The sequence below is a fragment of the Chlorocebus sabaeus genome, chromosome 6, assembly GCF_047675955.1.
Source record: "Chlorocebus sabaeus isolate Y175 chromosome 6, mChlSab1.0.hap1, whole genome shotgun sequence".
Classification (NCBI taxonomy): domain Eukaryota; kingdom Metazoa; phylum Chordata; class Mammalia; order Primates; family Cercopithecidae; genus Chlorocebus; species Chlorocebus sabaeus.
The window spans coordinates 50,731,851-50,749,885 of NC_132909.1; the positions used below are offsets into that span (position 1 = coordinate 50,731,851).

Here is an 18,035-nt window from a genome sequence, read left to right on the forward strand (position 1 = left end):
AAAAATATAAAAATTAGCTGGGCATCATGGTGGACACCTGTTATCTCAGCTACCTGGGAGGCTGAGGCAGGAGAATCGCTTGAACCCAGGAGGGCGAGGTTGCAGTGAGCCAAGTTTGCCCCACTGCATTCCAGCCTGGATGAGAGAGTGAGTCTCCATCTCAAAGAAGAAAAAAGAAAGAAAGAAAACAAAAGAAAAGAGTATTCAGAAGCCTTCTATCATCTTTTTTGATAATAGATATAGCTGGGCCATCTTGTAGAGCCTGTGGTCCATTCAAATTCAGACAGGGCAGAAATCCTACAGTTTGCAGATGATGTTAAAAATGGAAGTGCAGGCCAGGCACGGTGGCTCACGCCTGTAATCCAAGCATTTTGGGAAACCTAAGCAGGTGGATCACCTGAGGTCAGGAGTTTGAGACCAGTCTGGCCAACATGGTGAAACCCTGTCTCTACTAAAAATACAAAAATTAATGTAATCTCAGCACTTTGGGAGGCTGAGGTGGGTGGATTACCTGAGCTCAGGAGTTTAAGACCATGCTGGGCAACATGGTAAAACCCTGTCTCTACTAAAATACAAAAAATTAGCTGGGTGTGGTGTCATACGCCTGTAGTCCCAGCTACTTAGGAGGTTGAGGCAGAAAAATTGCTTGAACTCAGGAGGTGGAAGTTGCAGTGAGCCAAGATCACACCACTACACTCCAGCCTGGGCAAAAGAGTGAGACTCCATCTCAAAAAAAAGAAAAAATGTAAGTGCAATACTTGTGAATGAATATAAAATCACTGATAAGCAGACCCATTACAATGTACTTCTCATTGTTCACAGAACTTTTGTGGGAGAGAGACTCTTTGAAAGTAAAGAAGGTCATCAGCATGGAGAAATTTTGACCCTGGTTCCAGATGACATGCTGAAGAAGAAAACAACTACTGGAGTAAAATCGTGCAAAAGCAGTGTGTATGGAAAAGTAGGCAGTGCTCATTCATCTCTTAATAGGCCCATCAGAGATGACACTGGACACAAGGCATATGAGTATCAAGAATATGGACAGAAACCATACAAATGTAAATACTGTAAAAAACCTTTCAACTGTCTCTCCTCTGTTCAGACACACGAAAGGGCTCATAGTGGAAGGAAACTCTATGTTTGTGAGGAATGCAGAAAAACATTTATTTCCCATTCAAGCCTTCAAAGACACATGATAATGCACAGTGGAGATGGGCCTTATAAGTGTAAATTTTGTGGGAAAGCCTTGATGTTTCTCAGTTTGTATCTTATCCACAAACGAACTCACACTGGAGAGAAACCATATGAATGTAAACAGTGTGGTAAAGCCTTTAGTCATTCTAGTAGCCTTCGAATACATGAAAGAACTCACACTGGGGAGAAGCCTTATGAATGTAATGAATGTGGGAAAGCATTCCACAGTTCCACATGCCTCCATGCTCATAAAAGAACTCACACTGGGGAGAAGCCATATGAATGTAAACAGTGTGGGAAAGCCTTCAGCTCTTTCCATTCCTTTCAAATACATGAAAGAACTCACACTGGGGAGAAGCCATATGAATGCAAGGAATGTGGAAAAGCCTTCAAGTGTCCCAGTTCTGTTCGAAGACACGAAAGAACCCACTCTAGGAAAAAACCCTATGAATGTAAACATTGTGGGAAAGTATTATCTTATCTTACCAGCTTTCAGAACCACCTGGGAATGCACACTGGAGAGATATCTCATAAATGTAAGATATGTGGCAAAGCCTTTTATTCTCCCAGTTCACTTCAAACACATGAAAAAACTCACACTGGAGAGAAACCATACAAATGCAACCAATGTGGTAAAGCCTTTAATTCTTCCAGTTCCTTTCGGTATCATGAAAGGACTCACACTGGAGAGAAACCCTATGAGTGTAAGCAATGTGGGAAAGCCTTCAGATCTGCCTCACTCCTTCAAACGCATGGTAGGACTCACACGGGAGAGAAACCCTATGCATGTAAGGAATGTGGAAAACCATTTAGTAATTTCTCTTTCTTTCAAATACATGAAAGGATGCACAGAGAAGAGAAGCCATATGAATGTAAGGGTTATGGGAAAGCATTCAGTTTGCCCAGTTTATTTCATAGACATGAAAGGACTCACACTGGAAGGAAAACCTATGAATGCAAGCAGTGTGGCAGATCCTTCAATTGTTCGAGTTCCTTTCGATATCATGGAAGGACTCACACTGGAGAGAAACCCTATGAATGCAAGCAATGTGGAAAAGCCTTCAGATCTGCCTCACAGCTTCAAATCCACGGAAGGACTCACACTGGAGAGAAACCTTATGAATGTAAGCAGTGTGGGAAAGCCTTTGGATCTGCCTCACACCTTCAAATGCATGGAAGGACTCACACTGGAGAGAAACCCTATGAATGTAAGCAGTGTGGGAAATCTTTTGGATGTGCCTCGCGACTTCAAATGCATGGAAGGACTCACACTGGAGAGAAACCGTATAAATGTAAGCAATGTGGGAAAGCTTTTGGATGTCCCTCAAACCTTCGAAGGCATGGAAGGACTCACACTGGAGAGAAACCGTATAAATGTAAGCAATGTGGGAAAGTCTTTAGATGTTCTTCACAACTTCAAGTGCATGGAAGGACTCACTGCATAGACACCCATAACCCCAGGCTTTAGGAGGCTGAAGTGGGAGGACTGCTTAAGCCTAGGAGTTTAAGACCAGCCTGGGCAACATGGTGAGACTCTTATAAAAATTAGATAAATAAAAAGACTTCCAGTTGGTGATAATGGCAGTTGAGAAATCCATGGCTGGGAGACAATGGCATCTGCTGGGCAGGGCAGATAAGTGACAGAGGGAGAATGGGTGGGCAGGGGGCTACTGGAACAAAATGGTGGTCTGGGTCCCACAGCAGCAATGACTTTCAAGGCCAGGGAGAGGTGGGAAAAGGTGAGGGCTCCCAGGATGCAATGCCAGAGACATGGTGATGTCCTTAGGTCCAGGACTGCTGGGGGCAGTGGCACCTGAGGGAGGTAGGTGTGGAAGGGCATCCTTGTGTGGACTGGGGAGGGAGCATGAAGGAGCACGGGGTAAAGTTCAAATCATGGCTGAGGCCAGTTCAAGCTGAGGGTAAAAGTGCCTAGGGGAGGGCATGAGAGTCAAGTCAGGTTTGGGCGACAGGGCAGAGGGTTTCTAAGTTGTATGTGTCTGCTGAGGGATCCAGCATGACTGGGTCCAGTCAGGGAGTTAGGGGCATTCGGAGTGAAGGGTTGGATCCTGGACATTTGTGCAGGCCAGGAGGGAAGAGTAAAGTGGTAGCAGGGACCTTAGAGTCCATGGGTATTGGGTGCATGTCCTGTCAACCTCACTGAGGTTGACATTCTCCTGAGGCAGGAGAATGGCGTGAACCCAGGAGGTGGAGCTTGCAGTGAGCCAAGATCGCACAACTGCACTCCAGCCTGGGTGACAGAGCAAGACTCTGTCTCAAAAAAAAAAAAAGAATTATACAACTAAAAATAAAAGGCCAGATGTGGTGGCTTACACCTGTTATCCAAACACTTTGGGAGGCCAAGGCATTTTTTTAGTAGAGACAAGGTTACACCGTGTTAGCCAAGATGGTCTTGATCTCCTGACCTCGTGATCCACCTGCCTTGGCCTCCCAAAGTGCTGGGATTACAGGTGTGAGCCACCGCGCCCAGCCTTAGCTGTTTATTTTAAAGTGTTGGGATTACAGGTGTGAGCCACCGTGCCTGGCCAGAAAGTGACACTGTTTACTTGCCACAGGTCAAGAACCCTCTACAGATAACATGTAGATAAGTTATGAGGCCAGTTTTCCTGAGGGCTCTTATTAGTTCCATAAGTCAATTTTGCTTCTTTAAGGAAAGCATGCCATTCCAGACAAAGCCTTGGTAAAATAACCAGTTTTTCCAGTTGTGTCCTGTTACAACGGAAAATAGATTCTTACTGCACTTATGCAAATAACTATACTGCCATAAGTTGAGAATAATCACAAGGTTTTTTTTTTAATTCTGGAGAAATCCAGTACAGGTAAAGCAATATGCTCAAAATTTTTTGCTTCCAGGAGTATACTTTATTCAATTGCTAAATGTTCTAAATAGCTCAAAAGGTTTTCTTGACACTAAAAAAAAAAAAAAAAAAAAAAAAAAAGAATTTGCAATATTTAACACATCAGCTCTTTTTGACAGTCCTGGAAGTTTATGTTTTTTTCCCTTCTATTCCAACAGCACAATTTCTAAAGTTATTAGATACCTGCATTCAAGAGTACATGTCAGAATCCTATATCTGATTATAAACTGCTTTTTGGAAAGGATCAAAACAAGACAATTGTCTATGGATGACAAAAGCCTGAAGACAGCTATTATTAGAGTCACAACTGACTATGAATTTTGGTTACATGTGTGGCATACAACAATTTTACGTAACATGTATCTACTAAGTCATATCAGAATCATGAGTTTCCTATAACTTTGGAACATACACCAATAACATTTATACAAATACAGCCCAAAGAAAGGCAAATACTATTTCATAATTGACAATGCTTCCTGTATGACTTTTATACCAAATAAGCCAAATGTGTCATTTTTGGACATCAGGGGACTTAATATCTAAAAGATTAATTAGGTCAGAAAGAGACATAATTTGTAATTTGATTTTGGAAAGTTTGTCAAATATTAAAGGTTTAAAGCACTGGATATAAAATATGATCACGGGTTACTCATTTAGTCAAAGTGGTAACTCAAAACTTTTTTAAAAAGGTAAAACCCTTTACTCTGAAGAAGATTCAGCTTTCCAAGCAAGACCAAATGAAGATAGCATGAGGCCAACTGAATCTGTCTCCTCTCTCTTCTTTTTTTGTAGTTTACTCAAAAGGCAAACAAAAATCTTTTATTTTACTTATTTATTTTTGTTTTGTGACACTGTCTTGCTCTGTCACCCAGGCTAAAGTGCAGTAATGTGATCTCAGCTCACTGCAACCTCCGCCTCCTGGATGAAAGTGATTTTCCTGCCTCAGGCTCCTGAGCAGCTGGGATTAAAGGTGTGTGTCACCATGCCTGCCTAAGTTTTGTATTTTTAGTAGAGGCAGGGTTTCACCATGTTGGCCAGGCTGGTCTCAAACTCCTGATTTCAAGTGATCCACCTGCCTCAGCCTCCCAAAGTGATGGGATTACAAGCAGGAGCCACCACGCCCGGCCTTTTTATTATCTCTTAATATTGTATTTTCCAAAACAAAATCAAATTTTATTTATGCATTAGTGCAGTTTTTTTGTTTTTGTTTTTGTTTTTTTTTTTTGAGATGGAGTCTCTCTCTGTCGCCCAGGCTAGAGTGCAGTGGTGCAATCTTGGCTCGCTGCAACCTCAATACTCCTGGTTTTGCAATACTCCTGCCTCAACCTCCCGAGTAGCTGGGATTATAGGCTCGTTCCACGACGCCTGGCTAATTTTTTCTAGTTTTAGTAGAGACGGGGTTTCACTGTGTTAGCCAGGATGATCTTGATCTCCTGACCTCGTGATCCACCCGCCTCGGCCTCCCAAAGTGCTGGAATTACAGGTGCAGGTGTGAGCTACTGCGCCCAACCGTTTTTTGTTTTCCTTTTTTTTTTAAAGATGGAGTCCCACTCTGTCACCTGGGCTGGAGTATAGTGGCATAATCTTGGTTCACTGCAACCTTCACCCCCCGAGCTCAAGCAATCCTCCCACCTCAGCCTCCCAAGTAGTTGGGACCACAGATGTGTGTCACCACACCCAGCTAAGTTTCTGAATTTTTGGTAGAGACAGGGTTTCACCATTTTGCCAGGGCAGGTGTCAAACTCCTGAGCTCAAGTGATCCACCTGCCTTGGCCTCCCAAAGTGCTGGGATTACAAGCATAAGCCACCACACCCAGCCCATTAGTGTATCTTTAATGCTAAAGCTAGTTTTAAACAAAATTTTATAAATCTATCCAGTTCTAATTTGTTTGACCATAAGGTAAGATTTTCATAAACTTTTTATAATTTTTGCCTTGTTAAAGAACAAATCAATATTCCAGAAACCCTACTATTTTGACATATGGGCTGAGATTCTGGCCCTGTATCAGTGTGCTTTTAATATTTAATTTATGGAAGAGCTAAATATCCTTTTAATTTTAGTTAAGTTGCTCACACACAGAATTGTTTACAAATTTATTATTATTTTTTTTGAGGTGGAGTCTTACTCTGTCTCCCAGGCCGGAGTGCATTGGTGCGATCTGGGCTCACTGCAACCTCCACCTCCAGGGTTCAAGCAATTATCCTGCCTCAGCCTCCTGAGTAGCTAGGACTACAGGTGCACGCCACCACACCTGGCTAATTTTTTGTATGTTTAGTAGAGATGGGGTTTCATCACGTTGGCCAAGCTGGTCTTGAACTCCTGACCTCATGATCCACCTGCCTTGGCCTCCCAAAATGCTGAGATTATGGGCATGAGCCACCGCACCTGGCCTACAAATTTAATTTTTTATAAACTCTACCACATGCTTAAACTTTCAGTTTTATCCTATTTTTTTACTCCTTTAATCTAGGCCAAAGAAAAAAAGGAAAATCCACATTCCCATGCGTTATAATCTTTTACCAAAAACATATTTCACTTTCCTCACACATCTTGCATATGAAACTGTTTTTTCAGTAGACTCAATTACATGTTACAGTGTTAACTCTTAGCAACTTTTATTTTTGGTGAAAAACTTGGCAAGTAAGCGATTTTAATTATGGTACTAGGTGTGGAGCCTACGAACCTTTGTGAGAAGCAGTATTGTGGTAGAAAAACTTAAATTGTAATTGACGAACTGCTAAAGGCTGAATGGGGACAAGATTCAGAGGTAAAACCTCTAGGGAGCTCAGTCTTAACAAAAAGCAAATGTTTAGCAAAATTTAAAACTTTTGCCCATGAGAGGCACTACAGAGGGAAGACACCCTACCGAAATGGGAAAGTTTCCCTCGTCCCCTTAGCAGGTGTGCGATGGGGGTGTGACTTGCTTCTACAGTGCCCTGTTGCTCAAACCTCTAGGGGAGCATACAGATGGGCAGGCTGTGAGGCTCTGACCCCACAGCAGTGTCGAGTGGTGAATGTTTCCAGCTCCTGAAGCCCCAGTGGGTGTGTGTTACAGGGTGCTCTCTTAGTCTGCCTAGAGGCAGCTTGTGTTCACGAGCTCAGTGAGACCCTCTACCTTGTTGCAAGGACAGAGGGCTTTCTGTATCCCGGGTTCTTGCCTTAGTGAACCGGAAGAATCAGATCACACGTGGGCGTGGAGAATGAGTGAAAAGTTTTACTGAGTGGAAGTGATGGGGGAGCCAGAAGCGAGAGGGTCTTCCCGGGAGTTGGGCTGCTCGATGGCCCCGGCTCGGCCAAACTCTGCCTTGTCCCGCCAGTCCCGCCAGTTGATGGGCTGCCTCGTCCACCAGCTGATGGCCTGCTGGCGTGCCAGTGCCTGTCAGTGTGCCCTTCTGCTGGCGTGCTCCTCTGGACAACCAGCTGCTTGTGTGTCTGCCCACTAGGGTCTGGGGTTTTTATAGGCCCAGGATGGGGCATGGTAGGCCAGGGTGGTCTTGGGAAATGCAACATTGGGGCAGGAAATGACTGTCCTCACCTAGGTCTGTCGCGGTGGAGCCCTAGCCAGGGATCACACCCTCCTCTACCCAGCACTTTCCTTACCCTCTTCCGTATTATTTAAAGGGATCACACTCTTCCCTTCCCGAAACGTCTGTATCGCCACGACACTGGAGCAAATATAAGCAAGTCATGCATCCGGCAAGGTCTTAATATTCAGAAAATACAATCAACTCCTACATCCAACTACAAAGAAAAAAATTCAAACACCCCAAATATAAAGTTTTGGAAAGAATATTGAAAACATGGAACCCACGTGCCCTGTCCAGAGGATTGTAAAATGGCTCAACCTCTATGGAAAACAGTATGGTGGTGCTCAAAAGCTAATTTTAAAAATGTTATCTTCCAGCAACCCACTTCCAGGTCTATTTTTATTCAATTTAAATAAATTGAAAATTGGATCTTGAAGAGATATTTGAAAACCATGGTTCACAATAGCTAAGAAGTAGATCAATCCATCAATGTCCATTGATGGCTGAATGGATAACCAAAATGTGGTAAGCATATACATACAATGGGATATTATTTAGCGTTAGAAAATAACATCCTGTTCCATGGTACAAGCAATGGTATATTAATTGCAAAAAGCCAGTCACAAAAATTAAAATACAGTATTATTCATCTTAGAGAAGTAGATTTGTCAAACTACCTTAACTATACATGTAAAATTCCTTCAGCTGGTATATTTTAAGATTTCTTACACTACTTAACTACAATAAATTATGCACCAAGTAAAAAACTAATTGCTTAAAAGATGGGAAAGTATCTGAATGACATTTCTGCAAGATATATACAAATGGTTAATAAGCATGCAAAAGATGGTCGACATCAGGAGTCATTAGGCACAAGGATTTACACAGTGTAGTTGAGTGGTTACTGAGTGTTTTCCACTCATGAAAAATATTTATAAACAAAATTTAAAAATTTACATAGGTCAGGTGTGGTGGCTCACATCTGTAAATTCCGGCACTTCGGGAGGCTGAGGCAGGTGGATCACTTGAAGTCATGAGTTCAAGACCAGTCTGCATGGTGAAACCCTGTCTCTACTAAAAATATAAAAAATTAGCCCAGTGTGGTGGCATACATAGGTGATCTAGCAACTCAGGAGGCTGAGGCAGGATAACAGCTTGAACCCAGGAGGTGGAGGTTGCAGTGAGCCAAGATTGCGCCACTGCACTCCAGCCTGGGCAACAGAACAAGATTCCATCTCAAACTTACATAGAGCCACTTATTTCTCTGTCAAAAAATAAACAATATTGCAGCAGTTTCAAATGTATCACTGGGGACACATAGTTGATAATGTCCACTAGAGAGGGGAAATGGGTGTTCTGGAATGTGGGGAAGAAACCAGAAACTTAAGGATTTATCATCAGCCCTAGTAAGAACTAGGCTGGGGGGAATCTCAAGGACTGCTTCCTTGACCAAAGTTGAGTCAGGCTCCTCAGAACGCTCTTCTTGACCAGGCTTTGAGCTTAGAATGCCCTCAAATTTGGTATCTAATCAAGTTCCATTTCCCCCATCTATGATAATTAATCAGTCTCCCAACTCTTGACACCTAACCAAGTTCCATCTTCTCCCTCACCTTGCCCTTTAGCTATAATTCTCTTGTTGATGCACTCAAGATTGAGTTCAATCTCTCCCGTACTACAGTTCTCCTGACACATATTGCAATTATGTTGAGTGAAGCCTTGACATTTTTAAGAAGTTTTCAGTGCAATCTCCCTCTGCATGGAATAAGGACTTAGACTTGAGACCCTGCTTCCTATGTCTGGAATGGTTGGTGATAAAAAGCTGCCTTTCTTTGGGGAGGAAGGAGGGTGTCCTGAGAGTGTCTATACTTACAAATCCAAACACAAGGTCAGATTTCTCTCCTGATGACCACTTTGTTGTCACCCCATACACTGGGAGAGACTGGGGACTGTGGGCACACCACTGCCTGAGAGAACTGCAGGGTAGAGTTCATTTCCTGCAGTAATGGGCCACGATGCCTCAGAGCGCTGGCTACCAATAAAGACTCTACTCTGTGTCATGAAGGGGAATGACCAGATTTTCAATATGGAAGCTTTTCTCTCATTTGGTGAATTCTCTTGTCAAATTCCCCACCTTCTTTTTCTTTTCTTTTTCTTTTTTTTTTTTTTAAGCATATAGCACCCAGTATTCCCAGGCATTCTCCATCCATTTGCTAATCAGGCCCAATCCTGCTTAGCGCTGGTGAACAGATGAGGAGTTTAGGGTGGCATGGCCACACATGCTTCAATTTCTTGATGGTGTTTTTCGAAGCACAAAAGTTTTTTGTCTTTGTTTTTAGACGGAATCTTGCTCTGGTGCCCAGGCTGGAGTGCAGCGGCGTGATCTCGGCTTACTACTACCTCCACCTTCTGGGTTCAAGCGATTCTCCTGCCTCAGTCTCCTGAGTAGCTGGGATTACAGGCGTGTGACACCCACGCCCAGCTAATTTTTCTATTTGTAGTAGAGACGGTGTTTCACCATGTTGGCCTGGCTGGTCTTGAACTCCTGACCTCATGATCCACCCACCTAGGCCTCCCAAAGTGCTGGGATTACAGGTGTGAGTCATCATCATTCCTGGCCAGAAGCACAAAAGTTTTAAATTCTAATGTAGTCTAAATGACATACTTGTTCTTTGATCCAAGGGCTCCTGGTGTCATGTCATAGAATCTTTTTCCTAAGTCCAAGATTATTAAGAATTTTGAGGCCAGGTGTAGTGGTTCACACCCGTAATCCCAGCACTTTGGGAGGCTGAGGCAGGAGGATCCCTTGAGGTCAGGTGTTGGAGACCAGCCTGGCCAACATGGTGAAACCCCAAATCTACTAAAAATACAAAAATTAGCTGGATGTGATGGTGCACACCTGCAATCCCAGCTACTCAGGAGGCTGAAGCACGATAATCACTTGAACCTGGGAGGCAGAGGTTGCAGTGAGCCGACATCATGCCCCTGGGCAACAGAGCAAGACTCTGTCTCAAAAAAAAAAAAAAAAAAAAAAAAAGAAGGCTGGGCGCAGGGGCTCATGCCTATAATCCCAGCACTTTGGGAGGCCGAGGCCAGAGGATCATGAGAAGAGATCGAGACCATCCTGGCTAACACGGTGAAACCCCGTCTCTACTAAAAATACAAAAATATTAGCCAGCCCTCGTGGCGGAACGCTATTCGGAACGCTGAGACAGAATGGCATGTACCTGGGAGGCGGAGCTTGTGAGATTGTGCCACTGCACTCCAGCCTGGGTGACAGAGTGAGACTCTGTCTCAAAAAAAAAAAAAAAAAAAAAAGATTATGAAGATATTTTTGTTTGTTTTTTGGGTGGCACTTTCTGTAACATCAAGAGAGGGAGTTTCTCTTCTGTTCCCATGAGCGGATAAGACTGGAGTATTTGAATAATTCTGCAGGCTGACATGGTAATGAAATCCACTAAACTATGGAGGATAAAACTCATACTATAATTTCATGCTATATACTATAATACTATTTTTATGTGGCAGTTATATATAATGTGCAAGTTATATAACTAAATCATATATACATACACTGCAAGTATACATGTATATACAGGTATATATACACATATACACACCATACGCTACACAAGATGTCAGGCTGTACCATAACACTGTACATGAATATCTTCCTTAAATTTTGAAATAAGCCTCAGCAACATATTCGCAAAAAAAATTCAGCAATTTGTGACAGTATCTAAACCTCATAATCAAGTGGAATTTAATCCAGGAAAGCAATATTGCTTTTATCTCCGAAAATCAATTCATTCAATATACCATAATAGAATCAACATGAAAAATCAGTGTCCTTGTAGATGCAGAAAAAGCCTGTGACAAACCTCAACATCTCATGATTAAAAACAATAAACTAGAAATACAAAAGAATATTCTGGCTGTGTACGGTGGCTCACACCTGTAATCCCAGCACTTTGGGAGGCCAAGGCAGGTGGATCACCTGATGTCAAGAGTTCAAGACCAGCCTGACCAACATGAAGAAACCCCGTCTCTACTGAAAATACAAAATTAGCCGGGCATGGTGGCGCACGCCTATACTCCCAGCCACTCGGGTGGCTGAGGCAGGACAATTGCTTGAACCCCGGGAGGTGGAGGTTGCGGTCAGCCGAAGTTGTGCCATTGTACTCCAGCCTGGGCAACAAGAGAGAAACTCCATCTCAAAAATAATAATAATAATAATATTCTATGACAAGAGGTGCACTAAGAACAAAGAAAAACCTACTATAAGACAAGTATGAAAATGTAAAACTACCCTCATTCTTGATAATAAAAGACTGCTTTTCCCCAAATCCCACAAGACATGGTGTATACTCTCACCCCTTCTGTTCAACTCAGAATAAAGGTACTACCTAGGCCAACCAGGCCAGAAAACACAAGCCTTCCGGATTTATAGGACGTGTACATCTAACACCCTGGACAAATACATAGATTTTGTCCCTGCATATACAGGTGTACAAAAGGGCTGCGTTAGTTGGCTTTATGATTCTATGAGAGAGTATCTAAGGCTGGGTAATTCATATTGAAAAGGAGCTTATGTGGCTCATGGTTACGCAGGCTGTACAAGGAGCATGGCACTGGAATTTTCTATCTGGTGAGGGCCTCAGGAAGCTCTTACTCATGATGGAAGGCAAGACGAGCCAGGATGTCACATGTCCTTAAGAATATTAGGTTGGTGCAAAAGTAACTTTGGTTTTGGACTGTGAATTTTAAATCATTATAACGAGGCTAACTCTTCAAGGGCTTGCAGTAAAAATCCTAAATATTCAGTTTCTCTCCTACATTTCCAACATTAACTCCACTCTCCAGTTCACAATATTATCAACTATTTCTTCTTCATAGTATAACATTGTATTTATTCATCCTGTTTCAAACAGATGCAGTGTATTTTGTTTTTTATTTTATCACAGAGCAATAGATGACTCTTTTTAAAGTATTTGTGTGCTATTTCTGAAAATTTCACATGAGAAGAAGGCAGAGAAAAATCACCACACATCCCAGTGAACAAAACCTTTGTGACTCTCCTTTTATTTTTTCTAGGCACAGACATCAGGATGCCTTTGGGTTGGGGTTCCTTTTTGGAAACTTTACAGAATGATCTGTCTTCCGTTCCCCCTCCAATTTTTCCTGGTCCTCGGTTTCAGAACTGCCTAGGCTGAGCTAAGATGCCCACCACTGCCATGTCTCTTGGAGGGCCTAGTGCATATCAGCCCGAGTCATGCCTCCAAGAGGCCAAGTGGGGCCTCCCAAGGCAGCAGCTGAATGCTTTGTGGTAGAAGGAGACTCCTGGTATATTCTTCATCTAGATAACTTTTTATCTGTAGCTATTCACTTAGGAACAAAAAGAAAGGCAACTTCTTGCTTGACTCAGCTTTTAGCTTAATATTTTCCTTTTGGTATAAAAATTGGGGTCCTGAGGTTTTATTTTCCTTTCACATTATAAAAGCCTGTCCTCCAACCTATCAGCTGTTAACAAAATTAAGCAGCCCCCCCACCAACAACTAAGTGAACTGACCTGCTCTTGGCCAATATCACCAATAAAAACCCTCAAAATGGCCGGGTGTGGTGGCTCACGCCTGTAATCCCAGCACTTTGGGAGGCCGAGGCGGGTGGATCACCTGAGGTCGCGAGTTCAAGACCAGCCTGACCAACATGGAGAAACTCCGCCTCTACTAAAAATACAAAATTAGCCAGGCATGGTGGCACATGCGTGTAATCCCAGCTACTCGGGAGGCTGAGGCAGGAGAATCGCTTGAACCCAGGAGGTGGAGGTTGCGGTGAGCCAAGATCGCGCCATTGCACTCCAGCCTGGGCAACAAGAGCGAAACTCCGTCTCAAAAAAAAAACAAAAACAAAAACAAAAAAACAAACCCTTAAAATGGAGTTCCCCGCTGTGATGGGAAGATAAGAGCAGCCTCCTTATATTGTCTCTTTTAGAATATAGACACACAGCAACTGGCCTACATTCATGTTCATTAGACATCATCAGACTCACAAAACAGACTCTGTGGCAGTAAGACACGAAATTACAAACACCATCTAAAGGGACTTAAGGAAAAAGGTAATCATGCCTCAGAATTCATAAAATCTGGTGACACAGGCCTGTTTTTTGGGCAGGAACGGAATCACATGACAAATAGCCCCTCTTCCTACAGCATTCCTTCCTACCGCCTCTAAAAATTTTAAATATAAGTATATATATATATTTCCATAGGTTTATGGGGAGCAGGTGGTATACGGAGTATGTTCTTTAGTGGTGATTTGTGAAATTTTGGGACACCCATCACCGCAGCAGTATACACTGAATCCAATTTGTAGTCTTTTGGTTTTTCTTTATTTTTTTTTTCTGAGACAGAGTCTTGCTCTGTTGCCCAGGCTGGAGTGCAATGGTGTGATCTCGGCTCACTGCAAGCTCCACCTCCAGGGTTCATGCCATTCTCCTGTCTCAGCCTGCTGAGTAGCTGGGGCTACAGGCGCCCACCACCACGCTGGGCTAATTTTTTGTATTTTTAGTAGAGACCAGGTTTCACCGTGTTAGCCAGGATAGTCTTGATCTCCTGACCTTGTGATCCACCCACCATGGCCTCGAAAAGTGCTAGGATTACAGACATGAGCCACCGCGCCCGGCCTGTTTTTTTTTTGTTTTGAGGTGGAGTCTCTCTGTTGCCCAGGCTGGAGTGCAGTGGCAGGATCTCGGCTCACTGCCACCTACACCTCCCAGGTTCATGCAAATCTCCTGTCTCAGCCTCCTGAGTAGCTGGGACTACAGGCATGCGCCACCACACCCAGCTAATATTTGTACTTTTAGTAGAGATGAGGTTTCACAATATTGGCCAGGCTGGTCTTGAACTCCTGACCTCAGGTGATCTAGCGGTAGCATCAGTGCCTGGGGCAGGTACCCGTTACTTAGCAGTCTGGGAAACGGAGTCTCCCTTTCCCCAGGGGAGTTAGAGAAGACTCTGCTCCACCACCTCTTGTGGAAGGTCTGACATCAGTCAGGCCCGCCCGCAGCCATCCGGAGGCCTGACTGTCTCCCTGTGATGCTGTGCTTCAGCGGTCATGCTCCTGGTCTGCTTTCACCTTCCACCCTGGCACTGCCTTCTAGGTAGCAGTAGCAGAATTAGTGAAAGTACTAAAGTCTTTGAAATGCATAGAAGAAATAATGACATAAGCCGTCTTCTCTCTCTCTCCGCTTCAGCTACCAAACAGGGAAGGGCCCCCTGTCCGGTGGACACGTGACTCGCGTGACCTTACCTATCATTGGAGAGGGCTCACACTCCATACCCTCCCCCCTTGTCTTGTACCCAATAAATAACAGCACAGCCAGACATTCGGAGCCACTACTGGTCTCCGCATCTAGGTGGTAGTGATCCCCCAGGGCCAGCTGTCTTTTCTTCTGTGTCTTTGTCTTGTGTCTTTATTTCTACCATCTCTCATCTCCACACATGAGGAAAAAAACCCACAGGCCCAGTAGAGCTGGACCCTACAACTGGCGCTCCAACGTGGGTTTCTCCCTCACTGTGTGAAGTTGCGCTTTGAGCGCAGGACTCAGCAGAGGATTTCAACCACAGATTCCTGAGGATTGTGGTCAATAAGCTTGGTGGTAGGCTTGGGCACTCAGAGTATCCCGGGGACACCATGGGACTGGCCAGTACTAAGTAGTCAGCTTATTTAAACTTTATAAAAACTCTCCTTAAAGAAGGAGGTGTAAAAGTTTCTACTGATAAGTTAATTGAATTGTTTGAGGTTGTAGATCTTCCTTGCCCTTGGTTTCCAACTGACGGAACTTTAGAATTTAAAGATTGGGATGAGATTGGCAGACAATTCAAAATTGCTCATAAAGGGGGACATATTATTCTGCCCACCATTTGGTCAATCTGGGCTTCGGTTCGCTCTGTCCTAGACTCCTTACAGACTCAGGAGGGCAACATGGAGACTGATCCCTTTCCTCTCCTCTAAGGAGGCTGAGGAAGTTCTCAGTTCTCTTTCCCCTGAGGATACTGTGCAGATTGAGACCGTAATTCTACAGGTGGACTTCCACTCTGACATTCCTGTGCCACCACCGCCTACACCAGAGCCTGCCGTGCCCCCATTATCGCTTTATGATGAACTTTTAACTGATCTCAATGAGCTTATTTCCCCCAACCAGCAAAATCCAGCTGAAACATATTATCAACAGCCGTGGTGGTCAGACCCTCCTACCTTTCCTCACACTCTCAACTCTCCAGCTATGCAGATAGAAGATGACATGACGCAGCCTGAAAAAGGGGCTCTAAACTGTTTCCATGCAGCCTGATACAGAGGCTCTGATTTCTACACAGCCTGGTGAAGAGGCTCTCAATTCTTGGCCCGGTAATGAGGCCCTCAACCCTGTCTCTGTTCAGCCCTGCTGTAGGGCTCTCAACCTTCTGCTGTTCCGACCGGTAACGAGACCCTCAACCCTATCCTATAGACCCTCAACCCTATCCCTCCGCAGCCTAGTTTTTCATTTCTCATGCCTGTTTCTCTTTCGGCAACTCAGGCTGCCTTGAAGCCTGGGTTTCGACAATTCGGGATCCCTTGAAGCCTCATGCTCCCTTCAAGCCTGGTCCACAGATACCTCGACAGCCTGGATTTCAGGCCCATGAAAGACCTGCTCAGCAGGTAATCTCCTCTTAGCCGGGTCTACAGATCCTCAACTCTTCCTCCATTCAAAATTCCAACCTTTTTTCTGCTTCCGGTCTGGTTGCTACTGCTGTTGCCAACACCACTATTGCCACTCATAAGCAACAAGCTACATACATCCCTGAAAATGACACTCCACTTATGAGGGCTACAGCACAGGCAAGAGAATATGGGGATCCCCAAGCCTGGCAATTTCCTGTAATTTTACAGCCTCCAATACCCGCCGTCCCATTGGCACAAAATCAGCCACAGCCCGTCGATCCTGCTCAGCAGGCGGCTGACCCCGCGGCTCCTCAAGACCAACAGCCTGACAATCAAGCCCCTCAGCCTGACAATCAGGCTGCTCAGGGAAATAATCAGGCTCCACAACTGCCTGCCGCTGGGGCACAGCCAGTCCTGGTATTCCTGCTGTCCAGGCAGTAGTTCAGCCTGACCCCATACATCCAGGCCAGGTTCAGCTACGCCCTGCTACTTGGGAAAGTCTTTCTTTTAAATTCCTCAAAGATTTCAAAGAATCAGTGAAGCAGTACGGCACCAACTCTCCTTTTGTCTGTTCCACATTAAAAGCCCTGGCAGAAGATAAACGTTTGGTGCCCTATGACTGGGAAATTTTAGCAAAGTCAGCCTTATCTAAATTCCAATATTTACAATTCAGGACTTGGTGGGTTGATGCTGTCTAGGAATGCATTCGTCTTAATTAGGGCTCTGATCCTCCAGTTAACATTATGGCTGACCAGTTACTGGGAATGGACCAGTGGGCTGCAATTCAAAACCAAACTATTCTAAATGATGAGGTTATTGAACGATTCTGAAAATGCTGCCTAGATGCTTCGGATAAGATTCAAGATGATGGCAAATTATGCCCATCTTTTACACCCGTCAGACAGGGACAACACGAACCCTATCCAGACTTTATTGCCCTTCTTCACGACGCAGCAGAAAAAGCTACCCCTGATAGCCATGGCCAACAACTTGTTGTAAAACTTATGGCTTATGAACAAGCAAATCCAGACTTCCTCTCCTTACCACTATTTAGGAATGCAGCTAGAAGACAAGGTTATTAAGCCCCCAAAAGTTCAACTCAGACAAGACTCTTTAAAAACTCTAAATGATTTCCAAAAATTACTTGGAGATGTTAACTGGATTCGCCCCTCCTTAGGCATTCCTACATACGCGACATCTAATCTTTTTGCAATGTTGCGGGGCAATCCTGATTTACGCAGCAAAGGGTCTTTGATCCCTGAGCAGATTCTGAATGACAACTTATAGAAAAACGCATTCAACAATCTCAGGTTACCAGGGCAAATCTACACCTACCTTTTGAAATACTAATCTTTCCTACTGAACATTCACCAACAGGACTCATTATCCAGGGATCTAATTTACTTGAATGGTGTTTTCTCCCACCCAGCTCTTTACGGACACTTACTATTTACCTACGTCAAATTTCTATCTTAATTGGTCAGCCTCGTTTTCGTCTCCTTTGTCTTTCGGGTACAGAGCCCCAAAAAATCATTGTTCCCCTCACCCGATTACAAGTCTAATAGGCTTTTGCAACCTGCATTGCTTGGCAAGTAGATTTGGCCGGTTTCCCGGGTATAATTGACAATCATTATCCTAAGTGTAAAACTATTCCAGTTCCTTAAACTCACTTCTTGGATCTTACCTAACATTACTAGAAACATTCCATTAGCTGAAGCTGTCACTGTTTTTACTGAT

The 18,035-nt window shown here is 44.0% G+C and overlaps 2 protein-coding genes across 12 annotated transcripts in view; one reads left to right on the plus strand and one right to left on the minus strand.

The window, feature by feature from the left end:
* LOC103233949 (uncharacterized) overlaps positions 1-15,256 on the plus strand; it is a 30,428-nt gene extending 15,172 nt beyond the window's left edge. For all 5 annotated transcript variants that reach the window (XM_007995356.3, XM_007995357.3, XM_073016917.1 and 2 more), the window contains one exon: positions 823-15,256. In XM_007995356.3, the coding sequence (XP_007993547.1) occupies positions 823-2,662 (1,840 nt within the window). In that variant the 3' untranslated portion in view covers positions 2,663-15,256. The remainder of the gene's footprint in view (positions 1-822) is intronic.
* Positions 1-18,035, minus strand: part of LOC103233952 (uncharacterized) — an 82,272-nt gene that overhangs the window by 26,111 nt on the left and 38,126 nt on the right. The gene's annotated exons all lie outside the window — the stretch shown is intronic.